The sequence below is a fragment of the Hypanus sabinus genome, chromosome 10, assembly GCF_030144855.1.
Source record: "Hypanus sabinus isolate sHypSab1 chromosome 10, sHypSab1.hap1, whole genome shotgun sequence".
In the NCBI taxonomy this organism is placed as follows: Eukaryota; Metazoa; Chordata; class Chondrichthyes; order Myliobatiformes; family Dasyatidae; genus Hypanus; species Hypanus sabinus.
The window spans coordinates 108,464,491-108,481,691 of NC_082715.1; the positions used below are offsets into that span (position 1 = coordinate 108,464,491).

General features: G+C 40.7%; 1 protein-coding gene across 1 annotated transcript in view; it reads right to left on the reverse strand.

Moving 5' to 3' along the window:
- Positions 1 to 5,309: 5,309 nt before the first annotated feature.
- The window catches only part of cnih3 (cornichon family AMPA receptor auxiliary protein 3), a 61,649-nt gene continuing 49,757 nt past the window's right edge, over positions 5,310 to 17,201 (reverse strand). Inside the window, exons 5-6 of the mRNA XM_059982563.1 lie at positions 9,664 to 9,807; positions 5,310 to 6,474 (exon numbers count right to left, since the gene is read on the reverse strand). Of these exons, the coding sequence (XP_059838546.1) occupies positions 6,447 to 6,474; positions 9,664 to 9,807 (172 nt within the window). The 3' untranslated portion in view covers positions 5,310 to 6,446. The remainder of the gene's footprint in view (positions 6,475 to 9,663; positions 9,808 to 17,201) is intronic.

Here is a 17,201-nt window from a genome sequence, read left to right on the forward strand (position 1 = left end):
ATCAGAAATCATAAGGAAAGAAAATACTGATGAAATAGTTTTCAGTTGTAAGGGCTATGCAGTAACAAGGGGATCTATCTTTGAAATTTGTGGATACTTTTAAAGTACTGGTTTGGTCACAAGTGGAGTACTGGTATACTTCTGATTATCTAGATTTATTAAGGATATGAAGGTCCTGGAGAGAGTACATAAAAGTCTACAAGAATAATTTCAAGATGAGAAATTTGGCTACATGGTGAGACTGGAAAACCTGGACATTTCCTTTGGAACAAGGAATATTGACAGGACAATTTGTAGTGATGCAAATTTCAATAGATAGGAAGTATTCCCATTAATAGAGGAATTAAGGACTGCTTGAGTTAGCATAAGTTAAGTAGTGTGATGGCCGTGGAAGAAGCTTCCCAGAGCCTGTTGGTCCTGGCTTTTATGCTGTGGTACTATTTCCTGGATGGTAGCACCTGGTACAGTTTGTGGTTGAGGTGACTTGGGTCTCCAATAATTCTTTGAGCCTTTTTTACTCTCTCTTTGTAAATGTCCTGAATAGTGGAAAGTTCACATCTACAGATATACTGGGCTGGGCTGTCCGCACCCCACTCTGCAGAGTCCTGCAATTAAGGGAGGTGCTGTTCCTATACCAGGCAGTGATGCAGCCAATCAGGATGCTCTCAGTTGTGTCCTTATAGAAAGTTCTTAGGATTTGGGGGCCCATACCAAACTTCTTCAACCATCTGAGGTGAAAGAGGCACTGTGGTGCCTTTTTCACCACACAGCCGGTGTGTACAGACCACACAAGATCCTCGCTGATGTTTATGCTGAGGAACTTAAAGCTGTTGACCCTCTCAACCCCAAATGTATTGATGTCAATAGGGGCTAGTCTGTCTCCATTCCTCCTGTAGTCCACAACCAGTTCCTTTGTTTTTGCAACATTGAGGGAGAGGTTGTTTTCTAGACACCACTGTGTCAGGGTGATGACTCCTCTGTAGGCTGCCTCATTATTATTTGAGATTAGGCCAATCAATGTAATATCATCAGCAATTTTAATTAGTAGATTGGAGCTGTGGGTGGCGACGCAGTCATAAATATGTAAGGGGGGGGCTCCTGTGCTAAGGGTCAAATAGTTATGTATTTGAATGTACTAACTGAAAAGCTGGATATACCAATTCAATTTGAAAGAAGTCTAGATAAATATTTGAAGGTAGAAAAAAAATAGGGCAGCACAGAAAGTGGAGAGAAATAGGGCTGACTGCAATATTTTATAAAGGACTAATATGCACTCAGTGGACCCAATTGCTGTACTGTAAATTTTCTGAGATCCAAGATTACTACGTAATGTGGAAATTTCAGACTTTCTCACTGGGAGGAATCTATGATAAAAGCCTGTTTAGACCTTGCATGGGAACAACATCTCCCATTTATCCAAAGGAAGATGAATGGCTGTGAGATAAAGAGATTATTGACTGGGTAACCCCAACAGGCAGACAAACCATTCACTGAAATTAATTTAAGCCAGCAAGTACCTAGAAAGAATATTTAGTGAAAAATAAATGATCACTGGGAAAACTACTGAAGCACTGGAACACAGATCATCTTCAATGACAAGATAAACATCAGCGAATTTACAGTTTTGTATTAGTTGAACTTAGCTGCACACTTTTAATTGAAAATTAAAGTTAAGTTAATTTGTATTTAGTTTTTTTTATTTTATACTTTAATTTTTTTCTCAATTTGAAAAACAAAATGTGCAAACCCAGTGGAAATTTCTACTTTTGAATGATTTTGCACATCCAAATGAATATTTCCAATACTTTATTTTGCAAAAGTACACCTCCAAATCCATATTTAAGCTTGCTGACAACACTAGTGTTGTTGGCAGAATCAAAGTTCGTGATCTATCAGCTAATAGGATGGAGATTGAAAATCTGACTGAATGGTGCCACAACAACCTCTCACTCAACATCAGCAAAACTAAAAAGTCAATTATTGACCACAGGAGAAGGAAACCATAGATCCATGTGCCAGTCGTCATCAAGGGATAAGAGATGGAGACAATCAATTACTTTAAATTCTTCAATGCTATAATTTCAGAGGACGTGTCCTGGGTCCAGTGCATAAGTGCCATTACAAATAAAGCATGGCAGCACCTCTACTTTCTTTGGAGTTTGTGAAGATTCAGCCTGTCATCTAAACCTCTGACAAACATCTATAGATGCTGGTGGAGAGTATCTTGACTAGTTGTATCATGGCCTGCTATGGAATCACCAATGCCCTTGAATGGGAAAACCTTCAAAAGGTAGTGGATACAGGCCAATTCATCACAGGTCTCTAAGATGGTGCTGATAATTGGCAACTCTTTGCTTGATGCTCTGATGGGAATCATCAAATATTCCCATTTAGGACTACTACAGCTGAAATCCACAAACAGAGCCATGGGTACTTCAGTAAGCACATTGTCCTAAGGCATTTAAAAAATCTACTGGACTGCAGAGTGCAGTTCCCCTTTAAGAAATTGGAAGCATGGAAGCCAAACTGGTCTTCAGGTATGATTGAAATGCAGAGGCTTTAGACCCCCATTCCTGATTATCCCATGGTGAATACACAGTCTTTGGAAAATAAAATTGCAGACCTCAGAGCAAGATTGAAGTACCAGAGGGACATCAGGGACTGCTGTGTACTTTGCTTCATAGAAGCGTGGCTATCTCTCACTGTTTCGGATGTAGCATTGCAGACTCATGGCTTCACCATTCTTCCCAAAGACAGGATGGCTCAGTCTTTTAAAGGTAAAGGGGGTGGAATGTGCTTTATGATTAACTCATTGTGGTGCACTAACGTGGCAGTCTGGCTCCATCCTGCTCACTCCACCTAGAGTCAAATACTGTCCGTTATATCTGCTGAGGCAGTTTACACCATCATCCTGGTACTGGTGTATATTTTACTTCAGATCAATGTCAGGAAGGCAGACACCAGAGGAGCTGAGCAATATAATTAGCAGACATGATACAGGGTATTTTGATGCCTTCCCTATCATTGCAGGGGATATCAACCAGGCTAGCTTGAAGAAGTCTCTAGACAACTCCCCCAACATATCAGCTGTAGAACCAGAGGAGCCAACACACTTGACCACTGTTACACACCATCAAGAATGCTTACCAGGCCATCCCACGCTCACACTTTGGAAAGTCCAATCTACTCCTGGCAAAGAGGCAGAGACTAACGACTGCAGCACCAGTGGTAAGAATCAAAAGGTATGGTCAAGAGAGGCAAAGGAGCGCTTACAGGACTGCTTTGAGTCAGCAGACTGGACATTCTTCAGGGAATCTGAATGAGAACACCACAGTTGTCACCGTCTTCCTCAAGATTTGAGTGGATGAGAGTGTGACTTCAAAAATATACCTGAATCAAAAGCTGTGGATGAACCAGAAGATTTGTAGTAAGCTGAGGGCGAGATCCGTAGCATTCAAAACCGGTGATCCAGAACTATACAAGAAGTCCAGATATGACTTACAGAAGGCTATTTTAAGAGCAGAAATTATTGCAGTTGAGAGTAGAGATGGAATTGGATGCACATCAGCTCAGTCAGGGTTTGCAGGCCATTCTTTCCTACAAGGAGAAACCTAATATCATGAGTGGTTGTGATGCATCACCCCCAGATGAGCTCAATGTTATTTATGCAGGCTTTGAAAGGGAGAATAAAACTACACCTGTGAGAATCTCTGCAGCATCTGGTGACCCTGCAGTCTCTGTCTCAGAGGCTGACATCAGGACATCTTGCAAGAGGGTGTCATGTCCTGATGATATACCTTGTAGGGCTCTGAAAACCTGTGCCAACCATCTGGCAGGAGTATTCAAGGACATCTATTCAATCTCTCACTACTGGAGTCAGAGGTTCCCACCTACTTCAAAAGGGTGTCAATCATACCAGCACCTAAGAAGAGCAGGGTGATCTGCCTCAACAACTATCACCCAGTGCCACTCACATCTACTGTGATGAAGTGCTTTAAATGGTTGATCATGGTTAGACTCAACTCCTGCCTAAGCAAGGACCTGGACCTGCTGTAATTTGCCTATCCCCACAATAGGTCTACAGTGGATGCAATCTTACTACCTCTCCACTTTGCCTTGGATCACCTGATCAATAGTAATACCTATGTCAGACTGTTGTTTATTTATTACAGTTTGGTATTCAAAACCATCATAACCTCAGTTCTAATCAACAGGCTCCAGGACCTGCGCCTCTGTACTTCCCTTTGCAACTGGATCCTTGACTTCCTCACTGGGACACTAGCCTGTGCAGATCAGAAATAACATTTATTCTCGCTAAGAATCAACACTGGCTCATCTCAAGAATCTGTGCTTGGCCCACTGCTCTACTCTACACCACAAATGTGTAGCTAGGCACAGCTCAAACACCATTGATAAATTATTGTTGGCAGAAATTCAGATGGTGAAGAGGAGACGTACAGGAGTGAGATAGGTCAGTGGTTTGAGTGATGTAACAACTTGCACTCAACATCAGTAAAACCAAGGAATTGATTGTGGACTTCAGGAAGGAGAAGACAAGCAAAAAACACATCCAACCACACTGGGGGGTCAGCAGTGGAAAAGGTGAGCAATTTCAAGCTCCTAGGTGACAACATCTTTGAAGATCTGTTAATTATGGAATTACAAAGAAGGCACAACAGTGTTTGTACTTAATTAGGATTTTGAGGAGACTCGGTGTATCACCAGAGACAATTGCAAATTGCAGACCTAATGCTGGAAAATGGGAACAGGCTAACTAGTTTTTTTTTTAACCAATTCACACACAATAGCCCAAATAACCCTTGTCTGCATAACTTTTCTCAGTCAGTGATTCTGTGACTTTGCTTATCCCAATCCATACTTTCTATCCCAGCCTTCCCCTTAGCTTGATAACATTTGAGAGTCAGGAAGAGAGCCATTCCCTACAGATTTCCCATCATTTGTCCAATTCCTGCTCATTGTTGGCACCAAAGAAATTGTTTGTGGGGGCTTCCAAAAATGTTAAGTGCAGATAGATCATTACTTGACATTTTTGTACAGCAAATGTCATTTGCCGTATACCCAATAAAGCTTAAATGCTATCCAATTCCTGTCACATGCTTGATTTTCTGAAGGAGTGTGCTTGGGACAGACACTGTAATCAGGGAACAGACCCACTTCAGGTCTTCTGATGAAAAGAAGGTCATTGAGGAATACGAAGGTGGTTGTAATTAATGACAAAATTAATGATAAAACTAATGACAATATAATAGAAGTCAAACTATCAGTTTAATCCTGCCTGATCAACACTTTGAGTCAAATCACAAGTTTACACAGCTTAGAGGTCTCCAAACATTCAGTCGCAAACAAATTTCCTTGATGCACTGTTTATTATCAGAGTATATTACAAGTATCCTGTACAAGAAATATTAAAGACCATTATTTCAATCTTACTTCTGTAGGCTTCATCAGACATAACCAACAAGTGTGTGTTCATCTCTTAAAGGTGTTAGTGTGGTGTAGGCCCGATGAATGCACCAAATTACATCTAAACATTATTAGAGTATCCTCATATTCCCCCACAGGCATAAGCCTGGATAAATACTACTATCTAAAACAGTACAAAAACAACCTTGGTTTCCCACAGGATTGAACATATTTGGAGGTCAGGAATCTTAATAGAATGCTATTAAGATATTGTAATAGTAAGTACAGTTAGTTTGAAAATAGAACAGATTCATTAAGTGTTGACCATAGGAACGGCATTGTGTTCAGCTTGGAGCAGCTTAGGTTGAGTTATTTAATTAACTTTCTCATTGTGAGGGGATGAGGGTTGGGATCAGCAGTCTGGATAGATTTCCCCTTCACTGAATGGGATCCAGAAGGAGAGCACCCTCAGTGAGGGTGGTCCTGGTAGTTCCTGCCTCAGTGAAAGATGTTCTAGTATATAGTTCCCTCGGTGAAAGGGCTCCCATTGGATATCAATGGATATACAGAAGAAACAGATGGACGTTTTAGCTTTTAAAGATTTGCAAACACCGTGTTTGTCCTTCTTTTATAAGGAAGCTGCATTTAGTTCAGTACCAGCATGGTAAATATACCTTTCAATGGCAGCCATTGGCATTGAACACACAATTCTCACCCCTCTGTCCATGGTTTGTTGTAACAGAAGTTAGGGGTGAAGGGCTGATTCTGAAGTTTAGCCACATGGTTTATTGAGGGGGCATTTCAGACTCTTGGCCTCATTGTTTAGTATAAAAGAGGTACGGAGTAATGAGCTGATTCTGATCCACTATCTCATAATTTGGTTTGGGAAGGGCAGGAACAAAGGGATAATTTCAAATGGTTGCTCCAAGGTTTTGTGCAAATGTGGCAAGGATTGAATTCAGTATCTCCGCTGTGTCAATCTCTCAGGGTCTGATTCAGTCGCCGCCACCAAGTCCTCCTGGTTAGTTGCTGACCAGCGTGTCAATCATACTGTGGGAGTAAAAGAAAATCCACTAGTGAACCTCAACTCATGTTCACATTTACATGGAATTACATAGCAAGAAAGCAGCCCATTCAACCCAACAGCTGGTGAGTTAGAGTATCCACTCCACTCCATCAACTAGCCAAATAAGCACAACCTATTTCTTTCTTCTCATTCACTTATCTAACAACCCCTCCGAACCAGCACTAGTGCACCATGGTTGTGGAGAGTTATCCTACAAGATGCGTTGCAGAAATTCCTCCATTCAACAGCTCCTTCCAAACCTTTCTACCACCGCCTCCCCCCTCCCCAACAAAAAAGGACAAGATATGTAGCTCTGGGAACAGCATCACCTCCAGGTCACACACTACCTTGACTTGGATATCTATCATACTGAATCTCACTTACACTTTTTTCAAAATGACAAATGTAAATATTTATTATTCATATTGTTGTAATCCCTTACTTTTTGCCCATTCTGTTTGCTTAAAAGACCAAAAAAAATGCCTGTCTTCATACAGAGCAAATACCACCAAATGTTGTGAAGCTACTGAAGGAGTTTAGATGTATAGACAGCCATCAGTACTGCAAGAAACTCAGGAGTCAGTTGCAACCAGTGCTCACCTATTAACAGTAGTGGTATTGACCAGAATGTAACTAGAAATCAGATCATATGGGAGATCATTTCTAAGTGAAATCATGGGCAACACACATAAAATGCTGGAGAAACTCAGCAGGTGAAGCAATGTCTATGAAGGGACAGAAGCACCAACTGTTCATTCCCCTCTAGAGATACTGCCTGACTTGCTGAGTTCATTCAGCATTTTGTGTGTGTTGCTCCAGACTTCCAACTTTTGTAACCTCTCTTAAGTTTCCTGGGTGAAATCATGTCAGGCATGAAAATGAACCAGGCACGTCTTCCTCAAAGCATGATGGGAATAGACCTTTTGAATATTTTTAAGGCAGAGATAGGTAGAGTTTTGATAAGCAGCAGGATGAAAACTTATCAAAAGAAAGGAAGGAATGTGGTGGAAATGAGGTTGCAATCACATCAGACATGATCCTATTAAATGAAGGAGCAGGCTTAATGGGCCAAGTGGCTTACCCCTCTCCCTAATCAATTTATTGCTAAATATAAAGCTCAGCTACTACATAAATAATTCCACCAGTTTATAGCATTATTGTTTCACTAATTAACAAAAAGCACTTAAAGGTTAACTTGTCTCTCAAAACAAAGATTAATCCACTACTCTTAAGATAACAAATTAAAATGCCATTCTTATTAAGTTAAGGTTAAGGTTCGTTCTTCTCTTATTAAACAGAGCCTTTCTTGGTCACACAGTTGCCAACCTTGCCACATAAGTACAGTGTTGAGTCTTGACATCCACTCCCACGGTATATAACTAAGGTCTGAATTTCTCATCAGCTGTCAGCAAACCTGAAAACCTCACACACTACTCTCAGATTCTTCAGATACAAGTCAGAGGTCACACAGCACCTGACACCTATTTACAAAGTATTTCTGCACTGTGATGACTTGAATCTAAAGATGGAGGAGTTGCCTAGATGGATTTCTGGTGGGAAGAGAATATATTACATTACATTCACTGTCTACAAATAGCAACAGAAACCATGAAGCCAACTTATTAAAACTTGCAGTAGCCATATCTGTTTATCCTCCTCTTAATATCATTAGAGTTGGGAGAAGATGGCTGTTCCCCTCTTTAGCCAGCTCAGATGATCTGATATTCAAGTCACTTTCCTGTTCTTTCATTATAACTCTCTCTGATTAGTGATCTATTTGTCTCAGCTTTAAACATACATATGTAGAATCTGCCCCTACAGCTCTCTGCTCTCTATGGCAAAGAGTTCCAAAAATTCACAATTTCATGACAGAAGAAATTCCTCTTTATCTTTGTCTTAAATGGGTGCCCCCTTATTCTGAGACCATACCCTCTTGTTACAGGACCCTCCCATGAGAGGAATCATCCATTAGGCATTTATCTGCATAGATCCATAAAAATCAGCTGATAAACTAGGCAGGACAATGATAGGTGGATTTTAATCCTGATTAGTGTGAGGTGATACATATTTTTTGGAGGAGCAATGTTAATCCAACATTAGTTTCATGGGAGAAGCCAGAGGGTGATAGAAGATGGTTGCCTCTCTGACTGGAGGCCACACTGGGGATGTGCCGCAGGGGTCGGTGCTGGGTCTGTTGTTGTTTGTCATCTATATCAATAATCTGGATGATAACATAGTAAACTGGATCAGCAAGTTTGCAGACGACACCAAGACACCAAGATTGGGGTGTGATGGAAATTAAGGAAGGCTATCAAAGCATGCAGCTGGATCTGGACCAGCTGGAAAAATGAGCCAAAAACTAAGAGAAAATAAGGTGGGTCATGGATGGCAGGGGTTTAAAGAGATATGGTCCAGACACAGGTAGACGTGACCAGGCAGATCAGGTCAATATGGAGATGGATTAGATGAGCCAAAGGACCTGTTTCTGTGCTGTAATACACTATGACTCTATGAACTCTGTGACTCTATGTACAACACAGTATGGAGAAGAAAAGCTATGGTATCACTTTATAAGACATTGGACAGATCGTAGCTACAGTATTATGCACAATTTTGGTCACCAATCTACAGGAAGGACTTGATTAGACTGAAGAAATTCACTAAGGGTGATGGATGTTCCCTAGAATAGAGTTGATTTTCCCTGGAGTGGAGGAAGCTGATAGGGACCTGGCCTCATACAAATCTATGATGGGCATAGACTGGGTAGATAATAGGAAACATTTCCCCAATAATTGTGGTGTCTAAAGTTAGAGAACATAGGTTTAGGGTAATTGTAGGAGACCTGAGGAAGAGATTTTCACCCAGAGTGTGGTTGGAAACTGGAATACGGGGATTGCTTAAGCAGAAATTCTCATAATATTTAATAATTTAATAATTATCTGTATGAACACTAAGGCATAGAAGGCTGTGAATCATGTGCATAAAAATGGGGTTAGTGTAGATGGAACAATGTAGACTTAATTGTCCAAAGGACTGTTTTGTGCTGCATGATTGTGTAGCTGTTGAGCCCTACCACAATCCCCCTTTCCCCACCTCACTAACCATCCGGTGGTGTTGTTTTACAAGTAAACCCTGATCAAAACTCAGTTCTTCTTCAGGGAGACATGCTTTACCAGTAAAGGTAGTAGAAAAACGACATCAGGTAGAAGGACATCTTGCACCAGGCTTCCTTCTGACAGTAATTGAGGGTTTCATCATTCATCACCGTGGCTGGATCATACATTAGTTCATTGCTCTCCGCAGGGCTGTGAAAGTATCTGCAACACACAAGGGACAGGAATATCTGATAGGCTTTATATCTGAAATTCCTTCTTTAAGTCTTATCCATTCTCATCACCATCCTCACCGCTGCAATGCCCAAATCAATAACACCTTGGTTCCCCTCTCCTCAATTCTCCTTTGGCTTAGGATCCTTTTGTAATGCAAGTGTGGAATATGTAAATATGGAGGTGGGAGTTGCAAAAGAATCATAATAAAGCATGTTAAGCCTACCCTTCCATCCAATCAATTCTACCTCCCATTCCATTCATGTGTAAAACCTATGGACCTTAATGGTCGAGTATCTACAAATCTCTGAAATTCAGAATTCAAAGATTTACAATCCACTCCAAAACTAAGTTTTTTCTTTACCTCAATCTTAAAGAACCAACACTTTATCTTGGGAAACAGTCCAGATGAACCAGTCTCAACCCAAAAAAAATCAACTATCCATTTCCCTCCATAGATGCTGCCTGACCATTGAATACTTACAACATTGTGAGTTATTCCAGATTCCAACATCTGCAGACTTTTGTGTCTCAGAGATATTCATATCATCATTAGCCATAGGTGAAGTACTGGAAGACTGCAGGACTTGCCTTTATTTAAGAAGGGCTACAAGGACAGGCCAGTGAGCTTAATGTCTGTGTTGGGAAGTTAACGGAGGGAATTCTGGAAAACAGAATTTACTTGCATTTGGAAAGGAAAGGACTGATTAGAGATAGTCAGCATGATTTTATCCATGGGAAATTGTGTCTCATAAACTTTTTGAAGAGGTGATCAAGGGGATTGATGATGACAGGGTGGTAGCCATTGCCTGCATGGACTTCAGTAATGCTTTTGACAAGGTGCTACCGAATAGGGTGGTCTGGAAGATTAGATTACATGGGATCTAAGATAAGCTTGTCAGTTGGTAGGAGTCAGAGGATTTTTCTTCCAGGTTGGAGGCCTGTGAACAGCGACGTGCTGCGGGGATTGATGCTGGAACCACAGCTGGATGAACAGGGTGATGACAAAGGCTTTCTTTCATTGGTCATGGCTTTGAATAGAAAATTTGCAGCATGGGTTTCTTATTTTTTTCCTCAAACCTTCCTGTAAAAAAAACCAAATCCCACTGTCCCTCTTTGTTTAATTTGTGCTCCATGAACCAGCCACCAAAATTGCTCCAAACTCTAGCAATTAATGGTTTCTTACCATTTAATGTACAGGCAGTTCCCGGGTTACGTACGAATTCCATTCCTGAGTCCGTCTTTAAGTCAGATTTGTACGTAAGTCGGAACAAGTACATCCGGTATTATTTAACGTCAGTTAGTCAAACATTTGTCTTAGTATATAGTATATATTTTACCTTTCTCTGCATATAAAACACTTAAGAAACGTATGTATTCCAATAAGTAAACCACTGTGTTGCTTAGTAATAACTAGCTTTCATCGGGGCAGGGCCTTTCACAAGCTCCATTATTCTTACTTTATCTGTTATCCTTTAAAATTGTTCCGATCGTTGACCGACTGTAGCCTAACGCTTTTCCAATGACCAATGACGTTTCACCTATTTCCAACCGCATTATAATTTTCCACTTTATTTTAAATCGCGATCGCTTCCCGTCAATGAAACAGAAACACTACGAGCAGCGGGTCCTGAGCTGCTTCGGCTCCCGAGGTCCGCTGGGTCTTAAGGACCAGCACACTGAATTCCCCGGGTCCTAAACTCCACTGCTCTGAGACAGGCTAAATGGAACAAGTGGGGGATCTGCTGGGTTTGGGTATTTGATCCTCCACAATATTCCATGTGGGAATTTAAACTGGAGGTGGCAGTGTTCTTTTTTTACAAAATCGAGTTGCGAGCTCGCTATCAACCCGGCACAGATGGTACAGGAGTCACTGGATCAACATAAACCCGGCACGGATGGTACGGGAGTCACTGGATCGACATAGACTTGGCACGGGAGCGGTCTGTCACTGCATCAAACTCCAGAAACTCTGTTCTCGAGCCCGGTGCTGATCTCACTGCGCCACCAGTGAATCTTACTAAGAAAAATTTAAGCCAAATACAAAGTTAAACACTCAACACAGTGTCAACGGCAACGACTTAAAATGGCAGACGCGTTGCGATCTGACTTAAAATGGCAGATGGCATTCTCCTTCCTTGGTTCGTAAGTACAAGTTGTCCATAAGTTGGACATTCGTAACTCGGGGACTACCTGTACTTTGCTTTCCTATTCTTCCTACCTAAAGACACTGATGGGAGTTATATACAGACCTCCAAACTGTAGCAAAGATGTGGTCTACAAATTACCTTTTTAAAAAGACATTTTAATTTAATTTTAATCTATAATTTTTTAAACATTCGTAAGCACACATTGAGATAATATAAAAAGTAATAAGGCACTTAAATAGATAATTATGTGCAGTTGTAATTCCACCCTATTAGACTAAGCAATGACAATAATTGTTAAGAAAAATAGTAATAATAGTGGATTAATAATTATTTCCATGTATCTCTTCTGAACCATTACTTCTGGTCCAAAATATTATATGTAACCCTATGTAACTACCCTTGTAGGATTTTATATCCTAACTCATTCATGTTTGTTCCACCCCCAAACATAATTATCCAATCCCTATGTACTTATTTAAATTTTTTCATATTTTTCCCCTTTCCCAAATCTTTTCCTTTACTTGTGTTAATTCCCTATTTTAAAAAAAACAGTAAACAATCGAACCAAGGGTGCTTATATTAGCAATATTACTGTGTTGATGAGAAAAGCAGTATAAATCATTAGGAGAGTCAACCAGAGTCTTCTCACTTTGGGGTTATAAATTCAATCCATTTATTCCAAGTTTGATTAAATTTTTCTTTTTGAATTCTCAAAGAGTAGGTCATCTTTTCCATTTTAAATATTTCCAAACTAATTTTATGTCAATCTTCTAATGTAGGTGATACTGGAGTTAGCCACTCTCTGGTGATTGATTTCTTACTTGCCGCTAAGAGGACCTGTAGCAACTTTGTCTTTCTTCTGATCCAAAAACAGTTCATGTCCCAAATACAGTGTCAAAGTTCAGAGGTATCTGGGTCTTAAATACCTGACATAAAGTTCTATGAATACCTTTCCAATATAAATTTAATTTAGGGCAATCCCAGAAAATATGGAAATGATTTGCCTCCTTGGAGCCACCCCTTCTCCAACACGTCACGTCATGTCACGTAATAGTCATGGAGGATTTCAATGTGCAGGTAGATTGGGAAAATCAGTTTAGTGCTGGATCCCAAGAGGGGGAGTTTGTAAAATGCCTACGAGGTAGATTTTTAGAGCAGCTCATGGTTGGACTCAATAGGGCAACAGCTATTTCGGATTGGGTATTGTGCAATGAACCTGAATTGATTAGAGAGCAAGGTAATGCAACCCTTAGGAAGCAGTGATCATAATATGACAGACTTCACCCTGCAATTTGAGCGGAAGAATCTAAAGTCAGTTGTATCAATATTTCAGTGGACTAGGAGGAACTACAGAGGCATGAGCGAGGAGCTGGCCTGAGTTGATTGGAAGAGAACAATAGCAGGGATGACAGCAGATCAGCAATGGTTTGAGTTTCAGGGAGTAACTTGGAAGGTACAGGATAGGTACATCCCAAAGAAGAAGAAGTATTCTAAAGACAGAATGATGCAACCATGGCTGACAAGGGAAGTCAAAGCCAACATAAAAGCCAAAGAGAGGGCATATAATAAAACCAAAATTATCTGTAAGTTAGAGGATTAGGAAGCTTTTAAATACCAACAGAAGGCAACTAAAAAAGTCATAAAGAAGGGAAAGATGGAATACAAAGATAAGCTAGCCATAATAGTAAAGAAGATACCAAAAGTTTCTCCAGATACATAAAGTGTAAAAGAAAGGCAAGAGTAGATATTGGATCACTGGAAAATGATGCTGGAGAGGTAGTAATGTGGGATAAGGAAATAGCGGATGAACTCAATAAGGATTTTACAACTGTATTCACTGTGGAAGACACTAGGTGTATACAGCAAGTTCGAGAGTATTGGGGGCAGAAGTGAGTGAAGTTGCCATTACTAGAGAGAAGGTGCTTGGGAAACTAAGGTCTGAAGATAGGTAAGTCACCTGACCTGGATGTCTACTCTCCAGGGTTCTGAAAGAAAGTTCTTTTCTGCCAGTGTCTAGTGGTGTTCCTCAGGGGTCAATATTAGAACCACTACTCTTCACATTGTATGTCAATGATTTGGATAGTGTAATTGATAGCTTTGTGGCAAAGTTTGCAGATGATATGAAGATAGGTGGAGGGGTAAGTAGTGCTGAGGGAAGCAATGCAATTGCAGCAGGACTTATAGGCAAAAAAATGACAGATGGAATACAGTGTTGGGAAATATGTGATAATACATTTTGGTAAAAGGAACAATAGTGCAGATTATTATCTAAATGGGGAGGAGGTTCAAACATCAGAGGTGCCAAGGGAATTAGGACTCCTTTTGTTAATGATCTTGAAGCAAACTTAATTGGGCATTCAGATCCATCTTTCATAAGAGGACGCATCACATGCCAGCCTGATGGACAAGGATGGGTCATAATGGATGGGCATTTCATCAGATGTTATTAGTCTCTTTGTTTCCTTGAATACTTTTTCACATCTTTCTGACCATTCCTACTAGGCTCCTGTCTGCAATAATGTGTTCAATCAGTGCAGTACTGTAGCAATGTTTGGGAGAAACCAGTGGTAGTAGTTTACAAGGCCATAGAATGACCTGAGTTGTGTCACATTTTCTGTTTTGAGTGCATGCAGCACTGTTTCAGTCTTCTCTTGTGACTTACGTCAGCCATGCTTGTCAATGACATGTTCACAATATGATATTTAATTCTTGAAAAACTCACATTTCTCTCTCTTTGCGCACAGACCATAATCACTCAGACTGGTCAGCACTTTACCAAAGTTCTGAAGGTGCTCTTCATCATTTTTGCCAGTGACAATGATGTCATCAAGGTAACATTGTGTTCCTGGGACATCTTGGAGCACTTGGTCCATTGCTCTTTGCCAAATTGCTGGAGCTGATGCGATGCCAAAGACAAGAAGATTATAACAGTCCCTTGTGTGTGTTGATTGTGAGGAACTTTCTGCTTGACTCCTCAATCGCCTATTTCAGATATGCTTGCAACAAGTAAATCTTTGAAAACCTCTTCCCGACTGCCAAAGATGCAAAACTGTCTTCTATTCATGCCAAGGGATACTGCACAGTACACAGCACTGGGTTGATGGGTTAATGCTCACCTAGCAATTCCCACATATGTGAATGTCTCCAGCCTTCCTTTTCTTGATTACTGGGACAATGGGCGTGGTGCAATTGCTCCACTCAACCTTGGACAGAATTCCAAATGCCTCCAGGCTCTGCAATTCAGCATCCCACTTTATGACGTAATGCATAAAACACTGGACACATTTCATGGAATCTTGATGTTGCTGCTTCATTGAATTCAATACTGACCTTCATGCCTTTGAGTTTACCAATCCCATCTTCAAACACCTTCTCATTAGCATTAAGCAGCTGTGTCAGTCTCTGGTTAGTGCTACTATTTGGGCTGCAGTTGTCTGTTGATGTCACACTGAGAGCTTTGATTGAGTGCCAGTCTAGTTGGATTTTTCTCAACCATTCACACCCAAGAAGTGCTGGCCCCCCATTTTTTAGTGCATAAAACTCTTAATTGTTATGATTGGCCTCCATGTATCACATTCATGTTCAATTTGCCTTTGGGAGACACTTTTTCATTTGTATAAGTCTTTAGCATCACTGAAGTCTTCTCTAGTGGTATCTTAGAGAACAGTCTGTTGTAGTCAGCCTCTGGAATTATGGACAAAGCTGACCCTGCATCCAGCTCCATCTTCTGTTTTACTCCAGACACATCAATTGCGATCCAGCTGGTTTTATGATCTGCTTCAGTTATACTATGCAGTTTTAGGAATGAGAGTTCACCTTTGTTAGACTCTATGTTGTCTGACTCTGTTTTACATTCAGTAATTTTATGCATTTGCTTAGTTTTGTGTTCGAGACTTTTTACTCAGTTGCATTTTTGTCTGCTTTGCACATTCTCTCTCTGTGACACTTTCTGCAGACTCTTTCTTTGAACCAACAGTCAAAGTGGGAGGATTTGCCACATCAACAACATTTTTTGCTTTTTGTACCACTTAGGGACATTTTGTGCATTTCACATTCTAAACTCCTTTTCCATATCCTGCTGCATCCTTTGCTGCAGTCTCTAACAATGTTGGAATGGTCAATGTCCATTCTAAGGTTAAGTCTCTTTGGACAGTAGCCTCTTTTGAGTGCTTTGACTGTGCATGCCACATCCAAGCCTGTCCCTTAATGTATCAAAAAGTCAATTTCTGAAGTCACAGTACTGTACTGGGAAAGTTTGCACAGTTCTACAATGTACTCAGAAATGCTTTCATGTTTTGACTGGTTCCTTTTGTAAAATCTAAATCTTTCAGCTATTACCAGCAGTTTAGGGCTCAAGTAATTTTGTAAAACTAACAATTTCATCAAATGTCTTGCTTGCTGGCTTTTCAGGGCTTTCTAGGTTGCATACGAGATTGTATGTTCTTGAGCCTATTAAGTTAAGAAGTCTAAGGGCTTTCTTTTGCTCTTCCACATTATTCATTTTACTATATAGTTCAACCCTTTTGATATATGTCTCCTAAGCTTCATTAGACCATAGACAGTAGGTGCAGGAGTAGGCCATTTGGCCCTTCTAGCCAGCACCGCCATTCACTGTGATCATGGCTGATCATACACAATCAGTACCCCGTTCCTGCCCTCTCCCCATATCCCTCGACCCCGCTATCTATAAGAGCTCTATCTAACTCTCTCTTGAATGCATCCAGAGACTTGGCCTCCACTGCCTTCTGGGGCAGAGCATTCCACATATCCACCACTCTCTGGGTGAAAAAGTTTTTCCACATCTCTGTTCTAAATGGCCTACCCCTTATTCTTAAACTGTGGCCTCTAGTTCTGGACTCACCCATCAGCGGGAACATGCTTCCTGCCTCCAGGGTGTCCAATCCTTTAATAATATTACATGTTTCAATCAGATCCCCTCTCATCCTTCTAAATTTCAGTGTAAACAAGCCAAATCACTCCAATCTTTCAACATATGACAGTCCCGCCATTCCGGGAATTAACTTTGTGAACCTACGCTGCACTCCCTCAATAGCAAGAATGTCCTTCCTCAAATTTGGAGACCAAAACTGCACACAATACTCCAGGTGGGGTCTCACCAAGGCCCTGTACAGCTGCAGAAGGACCTTTTTACTCCTATACTCAATTCCTCTTGTTATAAAAGCCAGCATGCCATTAGCTTTCTTCACTGCCTGCTGTACCTGTATGCTTGCTTTC